General features: G+C 39.3%; 3 protein-coding genes across 3 annotated transcripts; all 3 read right to left on the bottom strand.

Moving 5' to 3' along the window:
- Positions 1-3,424: 3,424 nt before the first annotated feature.
- On the bottom strand, positions 3,425-4,253 carry LOC102776718 (protein S100-P-like). Its single transcript, XM_006802584.3, has 2 exons — positions 4,016-4,253; positions 3,425-3,674 (listed from the first exon to the last, which is right to left on the bottom strand). Exons 1-2 carry the CDS (start codon positions 4,151-4,153, stop codon positions 3,528-3,530), a joined length of 285 nt encoding a protein of 94 aa, XP_006802647.2. The 5' UTR covers positions 4,154-4,253; the 3' UTR covers positions 3,425-3,527.
- A 476-nt stretch (positions 4,254-4,729) lies between these two features.
- Positions 4,730-5,619, bottom strand: LOC102777015 (protein S100-P-like). Its single transcript, XM_035912905.2, has 2 exons — positions 5,417-5,619; positions 4,730-4,916 (listed from the first exon to the last, which is right to left on the bottom strand). Exons 1-2 carry the CDS (start codon positions 5,552-5,554, stop codon positions 4,776-4,778), a joined length of 279 nt encoding a protein of 92 aa, XP_035768798.2. The 5' UTR covers positions 5,555-5,619; the 3' UTR covers positions 4,730-4,775.
- A 9,931-nt stretch (positions 5,620-15,550) lies between these two features.
- LOC118455086 (uncharacterized) lies at positions 15,551-21,215 on the bottom strand. The gene is made up of 5 exons (XM_087839418.1): positions 21,140-21,215; positions 19,931-20,278; positions 19,555-19,653; positions 16,236-16,336; positions 15,551-15,928 (listed from the first exon to the last, which is right to left on the bottom strand). Exons 1-5 carry the CDS (start codon positions 21,213-21,215, stop codon positions 15,866-15,868), a joined length of 687 nt encoding a protein of 228 aa, XP_087695544.1. The 3' UTR covers positions 15,551-15,865.
- Positions 21,216-23,218: the final 2,003 nt, after the last annotated feature.

Here is a 23,218-nt window from a genome sequence, read left to right as displayed (position 1 = left end):
ATAAATAAAAATGAATTGAATAAATATTATGTGTCTGTGTTTGATTATTATTAATGCAGTAAAAGTATATGATTAGACAAATGCAAATCAAAACATAACATGATTTGTTTTTTCAAAAGAAGGCAAGAACCTCAGCAAACACAGTAAACTCCCCCATAATACACTTTCCCTCTCCTCCTATATGTCCTAAATCCAGAGCCACATCCTCCTCCACTCTGGACATCTAATCCCCATAAGCCTTCATAATGCCCTGGCCAGGGTGAGCGAGTAGAGGAAGTGAAGAAAGGCAAGTTCAAGTTTAATGACCTTGCAAGTGGATTACAGGTCGGCTAGGGTTCAAAAACGGCTCTGCGCGGCCTTGAGCGCAGCCTGAGGACCAAAATCAGCTGACACAGAAAAGGAAGGTTCACAAATCAGGACATATGTAAGTCAGGTTAAGGGCAGGGACATGTATGACCTCTGTACTGTGTACGTGAAGTTGCAGAGTGTTCCTCTGCCACTAGAGGGAAGCAGAGCCTTTCATTTTCTTCAGTCGTAGCTGGAGAAAGTGTGTTACTTGGCCTATGCTTCCTGGTGGGCTGATACAGCAATGACCTGACCTAAAGTATCACAGAGGTGGATTAAGAGGCCTCTGATCAGAGGATTAACTAAAAGGTGGTCTGAAGCGTTTCCATGCAGCATCTTTGCAGCTCCACGTCCTTCTGTTATTGTTGCAGCAATTGTTGTTGTGATGTCTGAGTGACTGGGTGTAAACACAATGCAGGTCAGCGATAGTGAGCAGTGTAACTGCTTCACAACCTTTTCAGTATTTGTGTAGATCGTGATTTGCTTTTTGCATTGTTTTAAACTCCCACTCAGGTTCAAAACAGGCCCACTCTGAAACCACTCACATGGTTGAAAATGTGTTTGTGAGCAGACAACAAGCTTGCCTACTTGTAAGTCTGTTGCACAAGAACCAAAACCGCAACTCTGACCACTCGCTTGAGATTTTGAACGTGTCCTCTTCCCCTGCTTGTGCCTGGCAGAGTGACTTTTTCCGAGCATCGGTGATACTCTAATAAAGCTACACTCAGCAACGTGATTGAAAGCCTTATACATGGAAAATGTCACCGATTGGTTCGGAGCTTCAGATGATTTAATCACATCAAAGCACTTCAAGCTCATAGACTTGCTGTCTATCAGGTGACACAGGAGAATCTTACATAATCACAATAGCACAAACCTACTCTAACATCTTGAGCCCAAACCTCAAGTGAGCAGCTGAAATTCAGAGAAGAGCTCTTGAACATCCTGCAAGAAGACTGAAAAACTATTTCTGAAGCCTGTTTAAAGAAACTGCAACCTTTCCTAGGACAGCTTAGGCTGTGACTATTTTTTTGTTTATTTTGATTTACGTTTCTGTTTCCTTTTCCCCATTTTCCTAGCGTCATATACAGAAATGAGGGATTGCCCAAAACGTGTGCACAGTACTGTAGTTAGACAAGGAGTCTGGCTGACAACACTAACGGCTTTCCCTCATACAGGCCTGCACACTCTTCATTTTCCCAGCATACAAATACATGAACTGACTTTGTTTCACATGTGCATTTCCTATTGCTTTAAACATCTTCTATTTTACACTAAATATTTTTCCATGTTTCTAAACTCACGGGCCTTTCATGAAATAAATATAGTGTAAAGTCAGGTATGCATAAAAAGAATGGGTATGTTTTTGCAGAGGCATGGTAAATGGATTGATTCTTATATGGTGCTTTAAGCGCTTTATACAACATGCCTCATTCACCTATTCACACCCACTCGCACTTCCTTCTATACTTAAGTGCAATCAAAACATTCACACACATTCACACTCCGATGGACGGATTGAAAAGCAACTTGGGGTTAGTATCTTGCCCAAGGATACTTGGCATGCAGACTGGGAAAGCCAAGGATCGAACCGCCAACCTTCCAGTCAGTAGCTGATCTGCTCTACCACCTGAGGCACAGCCACCCCAATAACCCCATCTGCCCTAATACAGATGCCATCATGTAAGAAGCGATCCTATACAAATGTCTGTGTGGAAAGTATGTTACGACTTGCTAAATTAAGTCGTAACAAGCACCTCTGTCTTAACTCTGTCATTTCCTGTCCATTCCAACAACTCTCCATCCACTGCAGATATATTTCTAAAGGTCATGTTTCTCTGCACACATACAGAAATGTGAATCTGCTGTTGCCGTTCTTGTTTTTGGTTTTGATTTTTCTTACCCTTTGTAAGAGCCTTGAGAAAATGCCCCAAGGTTTTCAGGAAATGCATTTTGGGAACTGAAATGTGCTTCAGTTAAAGCTCGATGATTATGTTATACTTGGCTATACTTGCACAATTCGTTTTGAGAATGTTTGGCAATCCCTAAATGTTTAGAATTCATGCAAAGAATGCATGTAAAGCCGAAACTGCACTGTAATTACATTTTGTTGTTTCCAATATTTGGGATTGTTAAACTGTTTCGTGACTTTTTGTTTGCTGTATAGACTCAGTTTTACAGTATAATGCTGTAAAATTTATAAAATATTACTGCTACCACTCTTACATCCGATTTTGGGGGGGGGGGGGGCTTACAGCATTGTAAGCTGTTATTGCCCATTTTTGTCCTTTGTAACTCAAATTCAGCACAACATATTTGTATTTATGTGCTCTACAAGTTATGTTGTGACTGTGTTAAGCTTTACTGCTAAAAAACATCTTAATAAAACATTTTGAAAAGCATGTACCTGGATTTAATCACACATCTTCTTTATCCATAATTCATGGTTTCTGTAGCTCTGACAATGCCACTGCATGATAGGTTAATCAAGCAAATAGTGAACATGGGAAGTGGACATAGCTGTGGTTAGAGTGAAGCACAGCTATGTCCCTTTTGTTTTCTTACTTTTGTAAAATTGGGCCCCAACAATAAGACAAGTTTCTACAGGTAAGGTAGGGCTCATGGAAGTATTTCATACAGCTGGTGTTTCAGACTGTGCCAACCTACAATTCCTACACGCACATCCCCTGTAAGGTCATATACTGCACTTGTGTGCATTTATCGGAGATATTTTCTGTAATTTGTTTAATTCTGTATGAAGTTTAAAAATTATTACATGTGGTAATAATTGTGCCAGCTGAGATATAAACCTTGCTGTGCCATCATTTTGGTTTAACTTCACTGTCAATCCATTTTCACTGGTTGATGTTTGTTGCCACAAGATAATCCTGAATCATGTTTTAACCTTCTGTCATTGCATTTACTCTGGTTTGCAGCTGTCTGTGCTTCTGTGTGGCTGGACCTGAGTTGTTATTATTATTACTACAGCTAATGTTTACTACTTCTGTTACACCATGTATTAGGTGTAAAAATCTTCTAAATGTATGCAATTCCATATAAACAACGCTTTACAACCATGTTCAGGAAGATAAATCAATTTATTCATCTGTTACAAAACAAGTGGAATTTCAGCAGAGTTATACAGCTGTTGGTGCTTTTGTCTCCACCCCAGGGTGCGGTCTCTACTTCTTGCTCGTAGTTGGCACACCACGGAAGGCGCAGGTCAGAGCAGCTACCACCACCATAAACTCCTCAAAGTCCATCACGCCATTTCCATCAAAATCAAGAGCTTTGAAAAGGTCATCCACTGCTTTTTGGTCCTTTGCTCCCTGTGAAGACCAACAGAACACCAGTGCTGTAAGCTACAGTCTGCAAGCTGGCAAATAGGGCCTCACTTTTTAGTCGAATAAAAACAGTTAAAACTAAACAAAATGTTGTTGTTCAAGTTAAATACAAATACCATTAGGCTGACACCTTTTGTTAAATTTTAAACATCACAACTTGTCGGAAACACTTTTAAAAACAACTAGAAGCATGCAGCTGCAGGATGATATGTCCTTACTGCTTTCAATTTGCAAGTTAACCACCAAAACCAATCACCAACACATGAATTTGTATATTTTGCAGCATATAGTAAAAACACAGGTATGCCCTTTGGGGTGTACATTACCGAGATCATTCCAGGCATTTCCTTTTCCAGCAACGTCTTGACTTCAGATTTGGACAGACTGTTCGGGTCGCCATCAGTTTTTGCATACTTTTCAAAGGTGTCGAGCATCATACACATGGACATCTGTAGCTGAGTCATGGTTCCTGGCTGATGGGTAGTTATTAAACAGGTAGAGAAAAAGAAATGGAAGGTCGACAGAGCAATACCTGTGCAGGCAGTGACGGAAAAGAGGAGATACGGTTCTTTTTATACCTTTAAAAATGGGCTTGGCCACATTGGGAAGACAAAACCTCTAAAGGTGTGGCAGTGTTTGCTAAAGTATGTTGCACATATCAGGTTTCATACTCTGAGAACACAACCTCATTCTCCCAACGCCCAGTATGCACATACTGAAACGCCATATGCAGCTTTAGTCATTTGCTAGTGGACTTTGTTGAAAATTAAATGAATATTTAATTGTTGATAAGCATTGTGCTTTGGATATGAGTTTAACTTTTCTACCACTGCATTTCCTGTGTTTGGCATTTGTCTGTGCTTCTGCATAGGGCTGGACTTAAGCCACTAAAACCCATACCATTTTTAACCCTGTGTTTAAAAAAAAAGTACACTGTGTAAATATCATTCTAGGTTATGCATTTTTATATTAAATCACAACTATGTGCAGGTAGATAAATCCCTTTATTCAGCTGTTACATAACAAGAGGCATTGCAGAGATAATAGGCAGTTGCTGCTGTTGTTCCCAGGGTGTGGTCACTACGCTCACTTCTTGCAAGGGCGGCCGTGGCAGACGCAGGTGATAGAAGCTACCAGCACCATGAACTCGTTGAAGTCGACCTCACCGTCTCCATTAAAGTCCAGCTCTTTGAACAACTTGTCCAGGTCTTCTTGATTCTGTGCTCCCTGTATAAATCAAAAGATTATGTCACCAGTGCTACATTTTCTAAACTGCCAAAAAGTGTTGTTGTCAGTATCATTTTTATTCAAATTAAACCTTTTTCAAGATCAAGTTGTTCCAGTTCGATGACAAACAACCCTGAGATGTATTTGATTGTCTTTACTTTTCAAAAAAATCGAAACACCGTATAAAAACATCAAAAAGCAAACAGCTGACTGTTTTACCAACCAAAACCAAGCACAGCCAGCTCTAGAGCTCACGATGCAAATTTTTTGTAATCATTCAGTGTCTTTATTGTACTTGAACTCCTACCATGAGTCAGGATGTTTTCTAGCTTCATGATAAACTCTTGCATACAGTATATTTAGTTGATAAACATACTTAAATACATAATGTTATGTAAATTTAAGCCTATGTGCCTGATCCTCGCTGAGCAGATATCAGCACTGTACCCAGCGGTGACATGTACATGGCCCAGCACATGCGTGCAAGGAATGAACAGTACCTTGAGCAGTCCAGGCAGCTCTTTTTCCAGCAGAGCCTTGACCTCGGCTTTTGTTAGGCTGTCCGGCTTTCCCTCCTTTCCTGCATATGTATCAAAGACCTTCATCATGCAAGCCACGGACGTCTCCAGCTGTGTCATGGTTGCTGTCTGACAGGTGGTTATTCAGGTAGAGAGGAAAAATTGGAGGTGGACAGAGCAGTAGCTGTACAGGGAATGAAGGATTAGAGAGGGGATTCTTTTTATACCTTTAAAAAAATAGGTTTGGCACCACTGATAAGCCTAGCTTCTATTGCTGAGGTAGTGCTTCCTCAAATGTTTGACTCCAACTTAGTAAACACAACCTTGGACCTACATCGCCCAATATTCACATCACCTGAAAGGCCATATGCAGCTTTGGTCATTTACTTGTTGACTTAAGGTGAGGCCTATCTATTAACAGAACAACAAAGGTAATAAATTCTATGATTTAAAGCAGTAACTAAGCGATTGATTTATTATTCAAGCTGAGCTGCAAAGTCTGTTGTCGTTATCATCCAAAGACGATAATGAAACAAGTTTAAACCTGCTGTCAGTGCAGCATTTACTGTGGTTGGTGGCTGTCTGCGTGTCTATGTAGGGTCGGATTTAAACCACAATAGGAAAGTTACGAAAACTGAGTACACGAGGGCGGCGATCTGTTCTCTCTCATAAATGATGTTGTGGAAATTGTGCTCTCTTACATTATATATATATATGCATGAAACATCAAAAGCATTTTTGTGGTCAGATAACATGTCACAACATGCCTCTTGCTTCATTATGTCAAACACAATGAGACATAAAGTTCCTCATGCAGATTGGATGGCAAAGGAGGAATCGAAGATGATGGCGTTCAGTGGACCGAGTACCCGAGTCATACTTTCGAATTTCACTTTTTATTTTTTTAAAAAAAAGCATGTGGATGTGGTGAAAGTGCAAGGGTGCAAGCTTGCAAGTAGAAGAAAGCTTCTGAGACTGTAAAAACCTGGCCATTCAGTAGCGGTTAACACGTTTTGGAGGGTACATCATGGCATGCAGGCCAGGTCTAGTATCACACTGTAAGTTTGGTTTGTCCCTCTGTCAGTCTGAACCTGGCTGACTCAACAGGTCAAATATTTGCATTACTTTCGTCCATGAGTCTAGTACATATTAATCACCGCTTTCTGATATTATCACAAACCCAAATGTGTTAATGCAAAGTAATGTGACACTAAAACTGATCTGTCTTGTAGCTGTTGGTATCGCTTTCCGAGGCAGAGTTGTTTTAAGAGTGTAAAAAACACTGCAATTTAAATTTTACCTGAAAATTAAACCATTTTCTAAATATTTTCCAGTACAGCACATTTTGCAGCTTTGCCAAATGGTGTAGACTTTTCATATCACAGATTGTATATTGTCAGTACTCAGTGCTTCGTGGTGAAAACTAAGCTTGGTCTCATGGCTTCTGTTTCTATTGTGTCACTGGGTTTTTCACTGTGGTGAAAGGTGATAAAACATCTTTACGTGGCTCTCCATTTATAGGTTCTTTCCTCTTGCTCTTTTCTCCTTTTATATGCGTCTGCCATCTAAAGCAGCCAAATCCCTCAGCTTTAACGTGATGACTAAATTATTTGTGCGCAGCTGTTTAAATTTGCGCCCTGAAAATGCTTTTTATTGTCCGCCATGTGTAACTCTGTGTGTGAAACAAAAACTTGACAAATATTTTAGGTATTAAACAACAAATCCTGCAAATACATTTGAGTATACTGTATGTATTTCACTATGACATGAAAGAGATGCTAAGAGATAATATCTTTCCTTTGCATAGCAGTTAGTTTTCCATATATGGTAACCAAACTGGTTTTAACTCTAAGTTGTAAAGCTATGCCCTATTCAGATGTGTTGTTGACAGGCAGTTTGACCTGGAGACATGCTAAACAATGCCAACTCTACAAATACGAGTGATTCTTGGAAATTCACTGTCAGGGGTTCCTATGAAAGGCGGTGCCTTGACTTTTGCTGTTTAAAAAGAAATTAGAGCGCCTTCCAAGACTCATGTCTCAGGTTATTGTAAAATCATATATGATATTATAACATTGTCATTATTTTTATAGAAGCTGAAGATGAGCGCAATATCTTGAAATAGGAGTAAAAAAGAACAGTGGTATATACAATATATAACATAAAATATGTACAATGTGTGATGTACATTGGCATTATAAAGTCAACAGTGTGCGTATACACACGATGCGGTGTATTGGGTGGAGTACTGGATAAACAGGTGCAGAGATCTAAAGAAGTTTTAAGGCTGCAAACCCAATGCATCAACACTTTATGCAACTTTTTTTTGATACACACAAACAAAACATAATCTTTCACTTCAGGGTGGCTGTAGGTCAGGAGGTAGAGCAGGAAGGTTGGTGGCTCCCCCTAGTCTCCATGCCAAATATCCTTGTGTAAGATATTAACCCTAAGTTTCTCTCCGGTGCGTCTATTGGAGTATCAATGTATGTAAATGTTAGTTAGTAAGAAGTTGTTACGGTCACTGGGGGGACTCAAACGCGGGACTCTTTGCTCAAAGGAAGAACGGAGGGTTTTTATTTACAAACACCAGGTGAAATGTGTGACAGTGACTCAGTGCTATATACAAGCATGCGGGGATCAGGGCTCAAGGAAATCCACGGGGAAAAACAGGGGAACACTCTCACTCTTCAGTCTCTCTTGGCGTCTCACCAGTCATTTACTCCTCTCTCACACCAGAAACTCAGTAGGGAACAAGGGCAGGTCCAGGGGTACAGGTCAAGCAACGATCCAGCAAAGAGCAGTCTCGCTTCTTCCCTTTAGTAAGTAAGTTAATGAGGCGCAGGTGTTGATCATCTCCCAGGTATGTATGCCAAAGGCGGGAGCCCACAATGAACTCCGCCCAGGCGACAGAGGGGGAGAGGGAGAAAGAGGGAGAGAGAGAGAACAAAGCAGAACTTCTCAGGCAGATCTGTCAGACCGTGACAGAAGTAAGTTAGTAAAAATCATAGAATTAAGTGCTTGGGAGAATCTGGCATGTTGTATTAAGTGCTTTGAGTACTCAAAAAGCGCTATTTAAGAATCAGTCCATTTACAATGCATTGCTTCTGTTTATAGCACATGGAGCTGTGTATTGTATTTATCTTATCTTTTACAGTCAATTGACTCAGACAAGATTATTGCCTGAGTCATATGAACAAAAGGCGGTTCTGGAATGCAGCACTCCCTAAAACGGGGAATGGTAACTGGAATATACCAACTACTGACACATTAGTGGGGGGAAACCAAATGTTTACTTCTAATATAATTACAGTTGTGTTCATAATCACTCATCGTGGACATAACTGCCATCGTTTCAGTTTTAATTATTGCTATGAACTGTTCTTTTTCAAGTTTTCATAAGTTTGAATTTATTTTGGATTTTCTTTAAGTCACACGGGGTCAAAAGTATAGATACACAAGTTCTACAGTGTGTTTTAACTTGATAAGACCAAGGCGTATTAACTTCTTGTCACTAAACATGATTGAGTACGACTGGTAGTTTGTCATGCCAGCATTTTTTTGATAGCGCTTATCGGTTTGACCAATACTCAGAACAATAGGAAAGTCCAGGGAACTCAGTGAAGATCTAGGAAGGAATTGTGGATTTATGTAAATTGGAAGGAGTCTTGGACTCATGTCTAAACAACTGCATAATCCAATATCATCAGTTTAAGGAGCTGAAACACTTCTTTGCACGCTTTGCACGCTTTGAGGTGAAGGGACCAGAGGCAGCAGCAGCAAAAACATCAGACAGCAGCAGCAATATGAGGAATATGAGGTGAGGCGCACACTGAGGGCAGAGAACCACATGAAGGCCGCCGGTCCAGATGGTGTGACGGGAAGGGTCCTAAAAGAATGCGCAGACCAGCTGGCTGGGATCTTCACTAAGATCTTCAACACTTCACTGTCCCAGTCCTGCATCCCGCCGTGCCTAAAGTCAGCCACAATTGTCCCACTGCCAAAACGTACTGACTTTAGCAGCCTCAACGACTACCGACCTGTTGCTCTAACACCTGTTATATTGAAGTGCTTTGAGAAACTGGTCCGGCGTCACATCATGTCCCGCCTGCCACCCACACTCGACCCGCTCCAATTCGCATACAGAGCTAACAGATCAACTGAAGATGCCCTTGGTACAATGCTCCACACTACCTTCTCTCACCTGGAACAACAGGGGCGTTACGCCGGGCTGCTCTTTGTTGCCTTAACACCAGCTCTCCACAAGGCTGTGTACTGAGTCCCCTACTGTACAATCTGTACACACATGACTGTGTTAGTACTCATTAAGTTTGCAGATGATACCTGCATCATCTCTGGGGGAGATGAGATGGCATACAGAGGTTCAGAAGCTGTTGGATTGGTGTGCAGACAGCAACCTGAACCTCAATGCCACCAAGACAAAAGAAGTGGTAGTCAACTTCAGGAAGTCTGAGCTGCAGCCTGTCAGCATCAACTGGGAGTGTGTGAAAAGGGTGTCCAGTTTCAAGTTCCTGGGTGTGCACATAAACACAGACCTCAAATGGAGCTCAAACACCTCTGCGGTTTTGAAGAAGGCCCAACAGTATCTCTACTTCCTGAGAATACTCAGAAAAATGAAATTGATTGTCTTCTACCGCTGCCCCATTGAAAGTGTGCTGACATACTGCATCTGTGTGTGGTTCTCCAGCTGCACCACGGCACACAAAAAGGCACTACAGAGGGTCATCAATACACCCAAAAAAATCACTGGACATCCTCTTCCCTCCCTGAAGGACCTGTACAGCACTCTCTCAAGAGGGCAGGCAGCGTCCTACGGGACTGTACATACCCAGGCGTTTAAGCTGCTGCCCTCTGGCAGGAGGTTCAGGCTGCTGAGGTCCCGGACAAATAAACTAAAGGACAACTTTTACAACAGGGCTATAGCCCTAATCAATGCAAACAGCTGACCTGATTGGCTACCTCCCTGGACTTTTTTTTTTTTTTGGGGGGGGGGGGGGGGGGGGGGGGGGGACGGCGACGTGGGACAGTTTTCCAATTTCATTGTACTATTGTATGTATGACTGTGCAATGACAATAAAGAGTTACCCTAAATGATTATATGTAAGGATGGGACAGTTTAGACCTGCTGTTGCACCAATTCTTTTTTAATTTCATTCAGGCCTTTCTAACCAATGTTAAAATGTTTCCGCCTTTCTTGTTTTTCTTTAATTGCTGGAATTTATAACAGTATAAATATATATAACAGAGTATGTTTTGGAAGATGACCAAGTAGCAAACCTCCAGATTAAGAAGGTAGATAACACTACAACATACTGGAGGTGTGAAATCGCAAAGGGTGAGATTGGGCCTGTGGCTCTCTAACCTGACACATCTGAAGCTACAGCCACAGGAAATAACACTTGTTTCACTGTGAATAAAGCTTTTTTTTTCTTTTTGAAAACTTTTTCAGAAAACTTATTACAACTTATATATTTATAGTAGTGTTGTAGCACACTCTCACATACAGAGCTCTTATGGCAATTGGCGTGTGTGTTTGAAGTATGGGCAGTATGTGCTGCCCATACTTCAAATATAGGCTAGTTCGTTATCACACCTACGATGGGCTACTTTTGCCTTTGTAAACTATAAAAACTGTTAAGAGAGTGTCAAGGTTCAAAGAAACTGGAAATGAATTAACGACTGCACCATAGGTGATACTTCTCTGGGTGCACATCTTCAGTAGGACAAGGTTGATTATAAGGTGCCTGTAAATCAGAATACAACGGCTAGTTTGTTAAATTGTAACAGTAAATGGATTTCTATTTTATAGCACTAGTGACACACCACTAACCCTGAGAGAAAGTAGTGCTGACCAGTGTTGGTCAAGTTACTTGAAAAAAGTAATCAGTAACTAATTACTGAGTACTTCCCCAAAAAAGTAATCCCGTTACTTTACTGTTTACTTATTTTCAAAAGTAATTAATTACTTAGTTACTTAGTTACTTTTTAAAAACACGATTTACAACCTGAATAGGTGATAAAGCGATAGATCTTTCTGCCCAATTCTACTTTTTCTGCATAATCCATCATACAAAATGTAATCAAATGGAAAAGTCTCTTTTTAAAACTTTAAACTTTAAATCTTTTAACTTTATGCATCAAGCAAAAACTTATTATTTATATATTATACTTATATTATACTTATTATATGCAGCATTCTCTGACTGGAAGAAATTTGTTTAACATTTAAACCTATTTTCTGCACATTCCAGCACATAAAATAAAATATTTTTTGTGTTTACACTCACTCTTTCAAATAGATGCAAGTAAAACACAGCAGAAAATAAATAAAGTCAAAGACTAGCGGTCCTGTTGCTCTATTTTCACCTATAAAGCAGGAGTGGGGTAGGCGGAGGTTTGCCCTGGTGCAGGTGTGCCGCAGCGGTCAGTGGAAGAATCCGCGAGTTTCTCTGTGAATTTCCCATTACGTCGTAGAGCACTCGGTGCTCACTTGGAAGTTTAGGGATTTTTTTCGCTGTAAAAAGAAGTTTTCTTCCCACGCACAACGGACGCTAATGTTTTTGTCACTTTTTATGGAATCAAACTCAAAATAAGGTCAGTACTTCCACGCTTTAAACGCTGCACGCTCATACTCTCTCCCACACTCGATATATTATCCATTGCTGATCTGCACACAGCTGTTGTCACGAACGTCGCACTCGCTTACGTCACTGTCATGAGACATTCTCGCAAAAAATCACGGTTTTAGTAACGCAGTAACGCAGTGCTTACATGAAAGTAACGGTAATCTAATTACCGTTTTTGCAATAGTAATCCCTTACATTACTCGTTACTTGAAAAAAGTTACAAGTTACGTGTTACTGCCCATCTCTGTCGCTGACACATATTTGTTTTTATTTTATGATGCAAAAAGGTTTACAGACCAAAACATTTGAAGGGACTCTCCTACCACTTAATGTATGTGTTTAAACTTTTAAAACTATTGATATTAGTGTTTAGTTTCATGTCCTTTATTAAACTATAATGTCAGACTACATAAATCAAATGCTTTTTGTACGCTCTGCGCAAAAAGCCACAGACAGGCAGAGACTCATTATACTAAGGACTGAGGAAACACCCTTTTATCATCGGCAGCGTCGTCGCTTGGTGTAGTTTTGTGTTTCTTCTAACTAAACACATGAGAAAACATTTACTCAAAGTAGTAACAAAGTTACCAGTAAATGTTGTACAGCAGATAAGTAATGTTCTTGGTGTGTACAGTATTTGTGCAGACATCTGCACAAACCATTCATTCTTGTTTTATTATAGACGGACTTTAAAAAGGAGGTTAATCCAATGCTAGCTTGCTTTTTTATTGTAACTATCCATAAAACATTTTATTCTGTTATCTCATACAGCTCAATTATACTGACAGGTCCTGTAGATCATTTGGTTAAATGATCACTCTGCACCATTTGTGTGTTATGAGCCATCTGTGTGGGCTAATCCAATCGGAACAGTCAATGGGGGGTTATGTATTGGTATCGGACGGTATAAAGTATAAAGTTTACAGGGGAATAATATCCGCAGTGGTCACTGACTCATACCAACTCACGAGACAGCTACAGGCCCTATTCAGTTACTGGCTGTAACTGGCTGCTGGATTTCCTGACAGGAAGAAAGCAGACAGTAAAGGTCTGCAGCAACACTTCTAGCACAATAACACTGAGTACAGGGGCTCTCCAAGGATGTGGGTTGAGGCCCCTCCTCTTCACTCTGACCCACGACTGCACACCATCACTCAACTCCAACCTTTTCATCAAGTTTGCAGAGTTTGTAGGTCACATCAGCCACAACGATAAAACCTACTACAGGAGAGAGGTTAACCCTCTGGCAGAGTAATGCAGCAACAACAACCTGTCCCTGAATGTGGAGAAAACTAAGGAGATCATCATAGACTTCAGGAGAATTCACAACCTGCACACCCCACTAACCATCAGTGGTGCTGCTGTGGAGAGGGTAAGCAGCGCCAAGTTTCTGGGTGTGCACATCTCTCAAGATCTCTCCTGATCAAAAAACACAGCATCACTGGTCAGTAAAGCCCAACAGCGACTCTACTTCCTCTGCAAACTGAGGAGAGCAAGAGCCTCAACCCCCAGCTGCATCACTGTGTGGTATGGCTCCTGCACTGGGTCCTCCCGGAAAAGTTACAACGGGTAGTGAGAGCAGCAGAGAGGATTGTGGGTACCTCTCTTCCCTCTCTCCAGGACATCTGCTGCAACTGCCTAATCCGGAAAGCCCTCTGTATTACAGGTGACTGCACTCATCCGTCCAACAGCATCTTCAGTTTGCTGCCATCATGAAGGAAACTGAAGAGCCTCCGGGCTAGAACCAGCAGATATAGAGACAGCTCCATCCGTCAGGCTGTCGGGATGCTGAATTCACTCCCTGCTGTCACACACATGAACCCCAGACCTGCATTCACCTCATTCCTCTGAAACCCCCAAACATACAAAACTCTGAACCACCACCATTGCCCTTTCACTGACTGCCCTACCCCCACTTGCACACCCACGCGAACTTGCCCACAATCACTATGATTGTGTAATTGTGTTGGACACTGCTGTTTATATAAGATTGTATTGTATTGTATGGTGTTTTACATAAGACTTTTATTTTTCATCTTTTAATCTTTATATTGTTTGAGTGCACACTGAGGGCAATGGGAGCAAATTCTTGTGTATGACTGTACATATGGTCTTTGACAATAGCTGACTTTGACTTCAGTTATTAGAACATTTAGCAAATAAGCAGACATTATATCTGAGGTTGATTCAGGGTTGAATTTGATGTAATTTAAAAATGATGCCCAAAGAGATAGGAATTAGTCCATCATTAGGCTGAAAAACCCAAAATTATCTGCAAAAACTTTAGAAGTGACTAAATCAGCAATCTGTTGGGTAGTTAAAAGAATCAACACGCTCAGCAGCTCAGCAACTCCAAAAGGCCTCAAAGATCCACAAACAAACAGAATTGGACGTAAACGTCTACCAGAGCAACTCAAGAGAAGAAACATATCATTTGGGGATGCCCAATGGTTAAAGACTTTGGGCAGACATTGGCTGTTCGTTCATCCAAGGATTAAAGCATAGGTGTAATTCTTAAATAGTTTGAATTAAACCTCGAAAGTCTGCACTTCAATTACACATCAAATGCTTCAGTGGCAATCGTCATGCTGTCGTTGTCCCAAAGACGGAGCACTGCATGTAAGCATCTCGTGTTTTCTGCAATAGTATATGTTGCAGTTTGAGGTCAGTCTTTGCTCACCACCAAATGTTACTAGGACAGATTTGGCTCAGATGCTTAGGTAGGTCATCTAAAAACAGGAAACCCGCTGGTTTGATTTCCTTGGGCAAATTTCAATTGTTGTCAAATTGTTCTGAATGCTTGAATAAATGTGTGACTGTAGCGTGTACTGTGGAAGCACTGAGCCAGCAAGAACCAGGATGAAAAAAATGTTTATAGTTATAAACATCACGTATGTAAATGGGCTGCTAAGTCACTTGGAGGTCAGTGTTCAGAGAAAAGGTATTTTAGGAGCTCGTCGCTAACTAGCAGTCTGATTCTGCCTTCAATCATGGTGAAAACACTGAAACGTTGACCTTATAACATAAATACAGAGAAGATGTACTGAATGATGAGGACACATTTATAATATCAGAGACATGCATTTAATGTCTCAGATTTATTTGAGATGTACAAGTTTTGTGTGGTTGATACGACAAACACGCACATAGCAAACCTTCGCCCGTCACAGGCGTACTTTCCACTTCCTGTCACTGACCTACTATACAGCGACCCCTGAACACCACACTTTCCATTCAGCATCCTAATCGTAAGCTGTAATCATTATGAAACCTGCGTGTTCAGTGTCGCATTTTTAACCCTCACTGTTGCTGGTCGTGTTTTAGCCCGATCAAATTCTGCCTGATACCATTATCAGTGTTTAACCCTGTGATGTTGGGTGTATCCTATTTGATGTCTGCATGATCAGAGTGATTTTCCCCCTGAAATACCGAAATAAATTGCACAAAACATTCTTAAGGAAGAAATTGCACAAAAATCCTGAATGTGAAAGATGCCACAAATTAAAACATTATGCAAATTCATCATTTATTTCATTTTTTTCTTTGTCAGAAGGTTAATTAAACACATAAACATTTTATTATTTTGTGATTCAGGCTTTATGGGACTAATGCCCCATCACTTTCTCCTTTACTGAAATTAATTTTAATTAAGATGTAGTTTATAGAAAAATACATACATATTTACAACCATATATGGGTTTTTTTGCAATCATGCAAAAAATTTAAAATGAAAATATGCTATATACAGGACAAAAAGTACACGAGAAAACTCCGAATTGGAAGCTCATTTACTTTCTTTGGGATCCACATGCTCGAAGTAGAAGGATTCATACAGAGGCACTTGACGCTGAAAGAGAAGGACATAAAGAAGAAGCTCATAAGTCAGACATCACAGACTGAGGCGCTCCACGGGTCAGTGTTTCCTAAAATGCACAACCTAAAACTCAACAGGCAATCTGAGTTTAACACATAGTTAGGTAGAAACATTATGTCAGTTATATTTTTATGATGTCTCAATGTTGAAGTCACCGTGAATAACTCAGTGAAACTGGATCAACATGTATTCGGACTGTTTAAAAATGATTATCAGTACTTTTCGCTAGCGTCCTCCTAAACTAACTAAAACATCACCCTGAAATTAACCCTGTTCTCACCCACTGAGACGAGCCTCTGGACGAGCTTGTGCTGTCTTTGTCCGCATCTGCCATCTCGGAGTCTATGTGGGGAACCTCGTAGATGACTCGGGCTGCTAGTGCTGAAAACACACACGTCCACATAGAAATGATTACAAGGATTTAAATTGCATTTTCTTTTTTAAATTATGACCCAATTGGGAGCCGCATTTAATCCTTTCGGTCTCTATTACTGTTACTGTAATGTTACAAACATGTTACAATACTTCATCCCTCCTTATATTTTTATTTTATTTTAACAAACTTATCTCTGTCAGTGTTTAAACTGTGGCATCCTGTTATTATGGGATGAAATGGACTTTACAATAATTCACACTTTATCTACTTCACATCTGCACCTGTGGAGACTCAAACCAAGAACCTTCCTGCTGTGAGGAGACGGCACCGACTACAGTGTTTTGTTTTTCCATATCTGCATCAATTACTCACCTCCAGCAGTATATGAACCAGCTGTTTCAGCTACCATCGTGTGCCAGTCTCAGCTCATTGACCATCCGCTCTTCAGTGACTGGCTTCCACTTTTTAATTAAATCAGACTTTAGATTTGCCCATATCTACATGTGCTTCTTCTTTAATCTGAAGCCAGCAGTCAGTTTAAAAACGAAACCATTTTGAACTATTGCATTCTTTTTTTAAAAAAAAAGAATGATTTGAGTATTCTTTGAAGAGTGCATTTCTCCAGGCATTCCAAAATGCAAATTGGATACTTAATGATAACATGTGACACATGTGACTATAACACAATTTTTGCAGCCTTTTTCACAACCCTAGTGTATTAAAACATTATCCTTGGCACACAACGCTATTCAATTTCAGCCCCAAATATTTCCAATTGAAACACTATTATGTTGTTGTTGCTGCTGTTGTGAATCGGTACTATATAAACAAAACTGAATTAAAATTTTCAATGTAGATTTGTTTCATGAGTAGATCATCTATCAAGAGGAAATTTGCTCTTTTGAGGTTGAACTCCAAATTGTTCCTAGTGAATCAAGTATTAATGAATGTATGAATGCAGCTTGTAGTGTAGAACAACTATGAGTTTTCAGTGTTATAAATATAATAAAATATGTAAATATGCATGTTATTATAAAGTGGTCTTTTATCTTTCAGTCAGTGGAAAGCTGCTATCAGGTGCACAGATTGTTCAAAATTACAGATTACTCCTACCCAATCCAATTTCCTTACAGTGGGTTGTATTATAGTTTAACATTGTGCTGCACAAAGTGTTAATGTTTCCTGTAAGAGCGCCACATGAGTTGTGATGTGTTTAGAATTGTTTGCTGCAAAAATTCAATCAAAATGGCTTTTAGGAATAATTTTAGGAGGATTTTTGTCACACACACACACACACACACACACACACACACACATATATATGCTATATTTTCTTTTAATTCTTATTCTCTATGAATTGCATGAAAGGCATTGGTATTTAAAGAGAGTCTATGGGAACTTCACCGTTGTGGTACATACTTTAAATATAAGGTTACAAGAACTGACAATTCAATTTGAACTGATAGTGTCAAAATATTTTTCTAAAATATAAAAAAAGTAGATGTTTACTTTCTTCATATTGACTGTTTAAGGTGATGAGATGAAGCTAGCACCTGGATAAATCTCATTGTGTTCCAACTGGTTTCTTACAACTACATTCAAATATACTTCACATTTGTTTTCCGCCACTAATATCTATGATAGATCTTGATAATTGTAAGACAGTCTATGTTGTTGTTTATACAGAGGATCCTGTAGGAGAACTTTCTGAAAATCGCCATTTTCATTTTGAACTACCTCCAAGCTCTTTGATTGTGTGCTTTTCTATTACATATTCATCTACACTGTTTATATCATTCTGTTTGCTATTTATTGCTGTCTTCTACACACCCGCACAGTTGGCGTGGAACGCCCATAATTTCGTTGTACATGGACAATGACATTAAAGTGCTATTCTATTCGGTTCTATTCTATTTTCCAGGTATCAAGATATTTCTTCAAATGAAACCCTTGAAAAACGTATCAGTCAGGAGCATTAAAATCCATTACATTTGTTATTTAGTATACTAGTTGACTTGATACCAAGTAAATAAATAAAAGGCATTTTTCTACTCTTTCTGATCCCTCAAAGAACGTTTACATTAAGTGTAGATTCTTAGATTCAGTTAGTTTCTTCCTTTTAGTTAGTTTATTTGAAAATATTTTGATGTTCTCATGTCAGGGTCAGCTTTGTTGTATTTAATATAATGAGTAGGATGTGTGTCAGGAGTGACAGATATTACAAAACAAGCAGCACTTTTTGCAGGTCTTTGAGTCACAGCCATGAAGATGCCAACAGGTAAATGGTAAATGGACTGGTTCTTATGCAGCGCTTTTCTACTCTATCTGAGAACTCAAAGCGCTTTATCTTAAACAAGTCCCAGTAAACACAGGTGGTCGAAGAGTCAAGCTAAAAACATTTCATATGTATTTTTTATTTAATTTATTTTTTACTTACTAGTTCGTGAGTGTACACTATAGTTTCAGTTAGTACTTTTTTAAAGGCTAGTTTTATTTTGTTTCAGTTAACAGACGTGTTTGTTCACACCTGGTTTTAGTTTAATCTTAAGTACAAAAACCTTGTGGCTCAGTTACTATTTTTCTTTCATCGGTTTTACCACAACACTTAAACTTTGCTGCCATGCAAACTGACAGTTGTGCAAATGTATTAGTGAGGAAAGTGTCAGCCTCCACATTACGAGTCCTAATTTCAAGGCTTTTTGACGCAGGTTGTTTGGAACTTTTCTTTTTCAGGAATAGTTTTGCATGATCCTGAAATTCAAACCTCCCACGTCTATGTAAAAAATGCAGACTGCAGAAGGTACTAAATGAATGCTGTTCATACAGCATGTACAGAAACTCACACAGTTTTTTTTAAAATCCTCGGGCATTTCCTGCTCCAACTTTTTATTACGTATATGGAAATATAAGCTCCTAACTTGTTTGAATTGGCTCCAATATAGTCCAGTAATAATGTCAAGGTACAGTGGTTGAGGTATATCACAGAGAACTATCTCATCATAAAACAACTACACATTTATAGTCAAGTGATTATTTTGTTTATTGTTTAAAATGAACCTGTGTTCCTGTGTGTGATACCTGTGTCATGTTCTTTGGTTAAAAGAGTTAAATACAACGTGTCTTTATGGATAGACAAAAACACAAGTAACAAAGAAATATTTTTGTTCAGTCCACCACTCATAACTGTGTCTCTGATGCTTTAGTATTAATTTAAAGTTGGTACCTTGTTTTCTTCGCAGAGTGCAGTAACAGACGAGCGTGATGAGGAGCAAAGGAACCACTACAGCCAGGGAAACGATCACGTTGGTTGGATTCCCAGGATCTAAAGAATTTGTTAAATTTGTAATAATATTATAATAATAATTACATCCATCTATCTATCTAATGTAAAAATGCAATGCCTTCTGGTACTATCATGATAAAATGTTGTGTAATATTTAAAAAAAAAAGAGGGATAAAAACTGTATTAATTGTCTATTAAGACTACCAAGCCACCTAAAATGACAGTGACAGTACAGTTGATTTCAGTCTACAGTTGATATGGATTAAATATCAACTACACTCGTAAAAAGGGATTTGAACATGTCACCATACTGAACCTTGTGCACTTTGCCAGTTGTTTCCAGTATCGTTGACTGTCTTGACTGTGATGACTGTCCCATTTCCTTTAACCTCAGCTAAAGATGGTATCTCCACAGTCACCTTGCAGATGTACGTCCCTGAATGCTCTGTTGTAACATTTGAGATATTCAAAGATGAACAATTCTTCTCTTCCTTTTTCAGAGACGCATTAGGCTGATCACTCGGAATTACTGTTTGATTTTTAAACCAGTTCACTCTAAATCTTTCAAACTTCCCTGTCCAGCAGCAGGTGATGTTTACTGTCTCTCCTTCCCTGACAAAAACATGATCGCTCTGCGTCACAACAAGTGTGCCTGATGAAACACCTGTAAGAGACAAAGTGGAACATAAGTCATTACAAGACCACACATATTGCATGATTTCTAAAGCTAAAAGCATCAGGGTTCGGTACAAATACAGTATGCAGATATGTTTTTAAGTAGCATGAAAAGAAAAGCAACTGAACTTTTTTAGGTTTCCTAAAGATGTTTCAGCTCACATCAGAGAAGCTTCTGATGTCTTCAAGAAACTTTAAGTAGTTCAGTCACTTTTCCTTCCATATCCTTAGATTACCACACATGTGTCAAACTCCAGGCCTCGAGGGCCGGTGTCCTGCAGGTTTTAGATGTGTCCTTGATCCAACACAGCTGATTTAAATGGCTAAATGACCTCCTCAACATGTCTTGAAGTTCTGCAGAGGCCTGGTAATGAGCTAATCATTTTATTCAGGTGTGTTGACCCAGGGTGAGATCTAAAACCTGCAGGACACTGGCCCTTGAGGCCTGGAGTCCGACACCCCTGGATTACCATGACCTGGATGGCTGAGAGCCTGCTCAGACACAGACATGCTTCTAAAACATTATAGTGATTTTTATAGAAAACAAATAACAATATTAGGTAGTAAATGCACATCAGGAATAAAGATGTCATGACAATAATTTTGTTGTCTTTTACATCTGCTATTTAAAAAGCCTTGAATCTTTATAAATCATTCTGAATCTAAGTTAGTCTCACTTCTTAGAACTAAGAACTTTAAACACTGACATATTGAGAAGAAATAATATCATTTATAAATTCATTTATCGCTTGAATATTTATCACAAACAAATTTAGGGAAACTTAACTTTTCCATTTAGAGAGGAATGGTATAAAAACTAAATAATTTGTTAAGTTGTGTTTCTACTTACTCCAGGATGACAGGGTACAGAGAGAGGCAAAAAGCAGACTACTTAGCAAGGTCTTCATCTTGCCACACTGATTCATTACTGAACAGTTACAATCGCTTCATCTGTCACATCTTCTCTTAGTCCCACCCACCACACACACATATACACACACACACACACACACACACTGTGCACCATGTTTTCTTCAAAGATCTTCTGTTTTCTAGAGAAGTGTGAAAACCCACAGATGCTGCTGCTTCCTCCTTCAGACAGACGACAGCTACAGACAAACTATAGAAGCTGTGACTAAGACTCAGACCTTTCTCTTCTGACTGAAAAGGACACTTTTTATATCCTTATGCAGAGATGCTGAAATGGGGTCACAATAACATACATATTAAGGACAGATAATGTAATAAACTGTATTTTTGTTCAAGAATTGTCATTAAAATAGTTTGAAAGTCAATCTTTGCAAGTTTACACACATGCATACATACAAAGTTTACATGTTAACATTAATTTATTTTAATATTTTACTTATTTTTTTAACTGCACTGTTTTGGAGGTTTTACGTTGCCAGATTATTGTAGTGGTATAGCTTTTGTTCTATTATTATTATTATTTTGTTGAAAACATCCGGGATGAAGTTGATGTAGGTCACCTGATAACGTGAAATGAGAGTTCATAAATGACGTGAATTGTCATTCTGTGAAGTCCTCAGAGTCTTAAGCTACTTTTTGCTGCTACTATGTTTCCCAGGGGGTTGAAGCAGTCGACACATACACGTTTTGATTTTACACCTGATGCTCTCCCTGACACAACCATTCTTTTTATCCAGGCTTGGGACTTGTACTAGCATGTGACCCCTCAAGGTTGGGTTTGTACCTGCTCTCAGATTCAAACCAGGATCCTTTCATGTGTAAAGCAAATATGTTAAACACTGCTGTGTGTCAGCCACTAGAAGTCCCCAGAGTTTAAAATGTCAGATGCAACACTGAGACACAGAACGAGAACAGGATGAAATGTCAGCACTGCTGCAGGCACACACATCAGAAGTGTTGGTCACTATTGTAACCCATGGTTACTGAAAGACGTTTAAGATAACCAAGAGTCATAAAATATAAATACTAGAGATTTCTATTACCCCATCACAGTCTCATTCTGAGGGTGTCACATGTTTTCAAACAGTGCGGCTTACATAAGCACAAGCTGTCTTTTAGCATCTATGCTTAAACCTAATTGGTTTGTTGTTTTGCCTGCAGGAGGAAAGGTGAAGCAGATTGTGGTGATGGGTGGAGCTGATTGGCACAGTTGCTGCATACGTGCCATTGCATGTTGGGAGCTGAGCCAGACCACAAAGCAGCCAGTCACATTAGCTTTCACAGCCTGGGGCCAAACCTGAGTTGTTATTTAGAGTGTGCTGTGAATTCCCCTGATTGGCTCTGTTAAAGTGACAACACACTACATGCTTTACATGCTGAGTAGTTTTCAGTGCCAAAACCTCATCAGTGAGCAACAGGATAGGCATGAATAAGAAAGCGAAAAATATAATAGTCACAAAAGACTTTATTGTAACACTGCAGTGACAACATAAAACAATGTAAATACATGTATTTTACTAAAGTTATAATGCTATTTAAAGTGTTATCAATTGTATCAGTTGTAGAATGTACAGTAACAATTGCAACGTTATTTTGTAACAGTGTAACAACCAGCTCATCTGTGACTTGTCAGTCACAAGTCAGTTATCACTAGGGAATAGTAAATGGACTGATTCTTATATAGAATGTTCTGGAGCCCTCAAAGCGCTAGTGAGTCAGTAATATTTTGAGGTTATTATGGTTCAAATGAATATTGCACTCATAAATATACATGGTCTACTGTGGAGTAACATTTTCCGAGAATTTGATGCATTCTCATAGACTTATAAGAAAACAGAACTCACTTCACTTCAATGTGCAATCTACTGACACCTAGTGGTGAGATTTTACACACTGTACCTTTAAGCATGGGTACCAAGAAAATACTAGTTGCCTATCACCTATAGTTTCAACTTATCTAATGAAAACCCACTTAAAATTATCATAATCTAAATCCATC

Source organism: Neolamprologus brichardi, chromosome 3 (genome assembly GCF_056152115.1).
Source record: "Neolamprologus brichardi isolate AB-2024 chromosome 3, ASM5615211v1, whole genome shotgun sequence".
In the NCBI taxonomy this organism is placed as follows: Eukaryota; Metazoa; Chordata; class Actinopteri; order Cichliformes; family Cichlidae; genus Neolamprologus; species Neolamprologus brichardi.
This window is presented reverse-complemented; position numbering and strand designations above follow the sequence as displayed.